This window comes from Nanorana parkeri, unplaced genomic scaffold, assembly GCF_000935625.1.
Source record: "Nanorana parkeri isolate BGI_ZX_2015 unplaced genomic scaffold, ASM93562v1 scaffold983, whole genome shotgun sequence".
Taxonomy (NCBI): domain Eukaryota; kingdom Metazoa; phylum Chordata; class Amphibia; order Anura; family Dicroglossidae; genus Nanorana; species Nanorana parkeri.
Genome location: NW_017307251.1, coordinates 255,681 through 259,400, shown reverse-complemented (window position 1 = coordinate 259,400; position 3,720 = coordinate 255,681). Strand labels below are relative to the sequence as shown.

The 3,720-nt window shown below is 49.6% G+C and overlaps 1 protein-coding gene across 1 annotated transcript in view; it reads left to right on the top strand.

The window, feature by feature from the left end:
• Nucleotides 1-798: 798 nt before the first annotated feature.
• LOC108795578 (vomeronasal type-2 receptor 26-like) overlaps nucleotides 799-3,720 on the top strand; it is a gene marked incomplete at its 3' end in the record, with an annotated part of 10,893 nt that continues 7,971 nt past the window's right edge. Inside the window, exon 1 of the mRNA XM_018566854.1 lies at nucleotides 799-868. Coding sequence (XP_018422356.1) covers nucleotides 799-868 — 70 coding nt within the window. The remainder of the gene's footprint in view (nucleotides 869-3,720) is intronic.

Here is a 3,720-nt window from a genome sequence, read left to right as displayed (position 1 = left end):
TGCCCCCGATCTCCGGCGGCCCCCATCTACAGGGCATAAGTCCAGCGGCGCTTCTGTGGGGACACAGCCGGCATCAGGCTCCTCTTCTGGCTCATCCCAGCCCGACTCTCCTGCAGACCGGAGCCCAGAGACAACCAGGCTAAGGATGTCAACCCCTGGAGATGACGAGAGGGAGGTAAGCCTGCTCAGTGCATCCCTGGAGGACACAAGGGAGCTGATTGCCCCTATTGATGCATTTCCCACAGCACACCAACCCATCTTAGATTCCACATTGAAGGACATGCTAGTATCACTAAGGAGTTCACTAAACTCGGATATCCAGTCTCTAATCACCAAATTCAAGTCCGACTTACAGCAAGTGGGCGATAGAGTGTCACATATAGAAGATAAGATGGGGGAATTTGCTACTACGTTCAACGACTTAGTCGATACCCACAATAACAGGGAGAATGACCATGAGTGGATGAAGGCCAAAATAGCAAACCTAGAAGATAGGTCTCGGCGCAACAATGTGAAAGTGCGTGGCATCCCTGAATCGGTCTCCCAATCCCACCTGATGTCGTATGTTCGCGACCTTATGCATGACATAATACCTGACACTCCTATGACGGAACTGGTCCTGGACCGCATACACCGCTTACCTAAACCACCAAACCTACCGGAGAAGCTACCCAGAGATGTGTTAATGTACACTTTTTCCACGTAAAAGAACACCTACTCAAGGCAGTGAGGGATACATCCAAACTTCCTGAAAGCTACTCCCACTTGCAATTTTACTCAGATCTATCACAACATACTATGTTGTTCCGGAAGAGGGTTGTGCCGGTCACTAAGGCGCTGCGTGACCACAAGATCCAGTATCGCTGGGGTTATCCGGCTAAACTCATAGGGGTCTATTCACGAAGCTGCCGAAGGATCTGGCCGTAGCTTCGGCCGATCCTTCGGCTAGCTTCGGCCCCAGGACCCCTTCGGTTCAGTAGAACCGAAGGGGTGCTGTACGGGCTATTCACAATAGCCCGTACAGCTCCCGATCATTGCCTGAGTGGCTCAGTCGAACCGATCGCATATGCATCGGCTAGGCTGAGCCGTGCAGAAAGCCGAAGCTGGCCGAGCGGCCGGCCATTGGCCGGCCGACAGCCTGCTTCTGACAGCTGGGCGGAGCCAGCCGTGATCTTACGGCTGGCTCCGGCCACTTTCAGAGAGATCAGCGTCCCTGGTTGCTAACCAGGGACACTGATCTCCAAACAGCTAACTCTCCCTGGCGCCTCAGGAGCCTCCCGCTCCCGGCCGCCAAGGAGAGAAACGATCCCAGATTGAAGCTGACCTGCACTACTACCTGATGTTTGCAAGCCTCCTGGCCCCGCTTGGCCACACTGTTCACCATGTGTGATACCTCCAATGCCGTGAGAAGTGCCAGCCACTGCACGTTGGTCCCCAGGCGGGACCTTTTTTTTATCCCCAAGTTCTGTTTTCCTGTTATTTTTCTGATTTATTTTTCCTTCCATGTGCCAAGTGCGAGATTGACCGCAGCTGCATATGCAGGACTCCCTGCCGGACCATGGCCTAAGCCGCTTCTACGTGATGCTGCACCATCGATGACCTACGTTTCTGACATTATAAATTAGAGATGCACTGATACCGATACTAGTAGCGGTATCGGTGTCGATACTGAGTATTTGGGTGAATACTCGTACTTGCCTAAATGCTCCGATACTTAACTCTGAATCCAGAACTTCCAGTTATAGGGAGATCTCCTTCTGATCGACAGTGCCGAGTGTCAGGGATACCGGCACAGGTGACCCCACACCTGCACAGGTACCCATACAGGCGGACCAAACACGTGTGACCACACGGACCAGGCAAGTATGGTATATATAAATATTTTAATAAACTTAGCAAGCTAACAGAAACAATCCACAACAGGCATAAACCAATAATGTAACCCCCAACACCTAGAACATACAATGGGTGTAACAACACAGGAAACAGGCCCCAGGGTACAAGATAGCATACAGGTATCAGGGTCTCAGGGTTCAGGCCAGAGGACTCAGACCACAGGGGAAGGCAACGGAATCCTGAGCCAAGGTCCAGACTGCAGGGAGGGTTTAAATACCCTCCCAGGAGCAACATCTAATGGGCTGATTCCTGGCAGCTGGGAGACACCCACAGGTGAGCACTGGAGCTGCAGGTACCAGCACCACCCAGTGGTGGTCTGGCACCTAGCAGCCCCTGGCTGCCTGGAGAATCCTGCAGGTGAGCCCAGGAACTGCAGGGCTCAGCTCCAGCGCCACCTGGAGGCGCTCTGGATCCTAACACCGAGGCAGCATGGAGCCGGGTTCCTTTCCAATCAGGAGGTGGGTTACGACCCGCCTCAGGGCTTCCTGATTGGCTAGGGAGCCGGCTTCACTTGTTGCTAGGCAGCCTGGCTTCCTAATCAATAGGAAGCCGGATGGGATGTCATGACTCACATCCTGGCTTTCTGATTGGTCAGGAAGCTAAGCTGCCTAGGAACAAATGAAGCTGGCTTCCGAGTCAATCAGGAACCTGGGAGGCAGGTTCATGATGGGCCACCCAGCTCCTTGTTGATTTGCTAGGTAGCCATCTTCACTTGTTGGTAGGCAGCCCGACTTCCTAACCAATGAGAAAGCTGGGTGGCACGTCTTGACTCTTGTCCCAGCTTCCTGATTGGTCAGGAAGCAACGCTGCCCAGCAACAAGTGAAACCGGCTATCTAGGCAATCAGGAAGCCAGGAGGTGGGTCATGATGTGCCGCACGGCTTCCTGATTAACTAGGAAGCTGGCTTCACTTGTTGCTAGGCAGTCTGGCTTCCTGACCAATCAGGAAGCCAAACAGCACTTCATGACACGCCGCCAGCCTCCTGATTAGTCAGTAAGCCAAGCAGCGATGGCAATTAAAGACAGTGTTCTTTTGCTACAACACCAGTTTCACAGGCAATCAGGAAGCCAGGTGACAGGTCATAATCCATCGCCCGACTTCCTGGTAATCGGGGAACACGGCACCAATACTTGGTATTGGCGAGTACCGAAAAAAAAATATTGGTACTCGTACTTGATACCGAAAAACCTATATGGGTGCATTCCTATTATACATATATGTGAGGTGCTAATAGCAGTTCCTGTTAGTTTCAATACTGTAATATGTCTGCTGAACTATGAAGGGAAATGAATAAATGTTTTTTAGGTTTAAAACTCAGGGACATAAATGCTAAACTGATGATGATTGCTATGGGGTCACATTACAGTGATGGTGCTGCTGTATCAGTATCGTGATGAATTGGTTGCTATGAATCACAACACACATATGTGATTGCAATAGGCTGATGACGGGTAACCTATATAGTTCATTTCAGCCGGATAGAAAATCGTTAGTCGAACAGTGACTACATCCTATCAGGTGCAGTCACTGTCTACCACCACTACTGTATTTACAAACTCTTAGGTTCCATGGCTGCCTGAATACAGAGTCTGTAGTAAATAGGAGAAGAAGATCAAGCTGTCTATGCACACCTTTAAGCTGAAGATACCTTTTTATTAAAGAAGACGTTACATGTGTAAACAGATAAAAAAAATCCTCACCTAAGACATTATAGAATATATTTTTATTATTTTAATTTATATTTAAACATCACATCATGGGGAAAACAAACTCCAACATACAAATAACATTTTTGCATAAAAAAAAATCAGAAAACATAAAAAA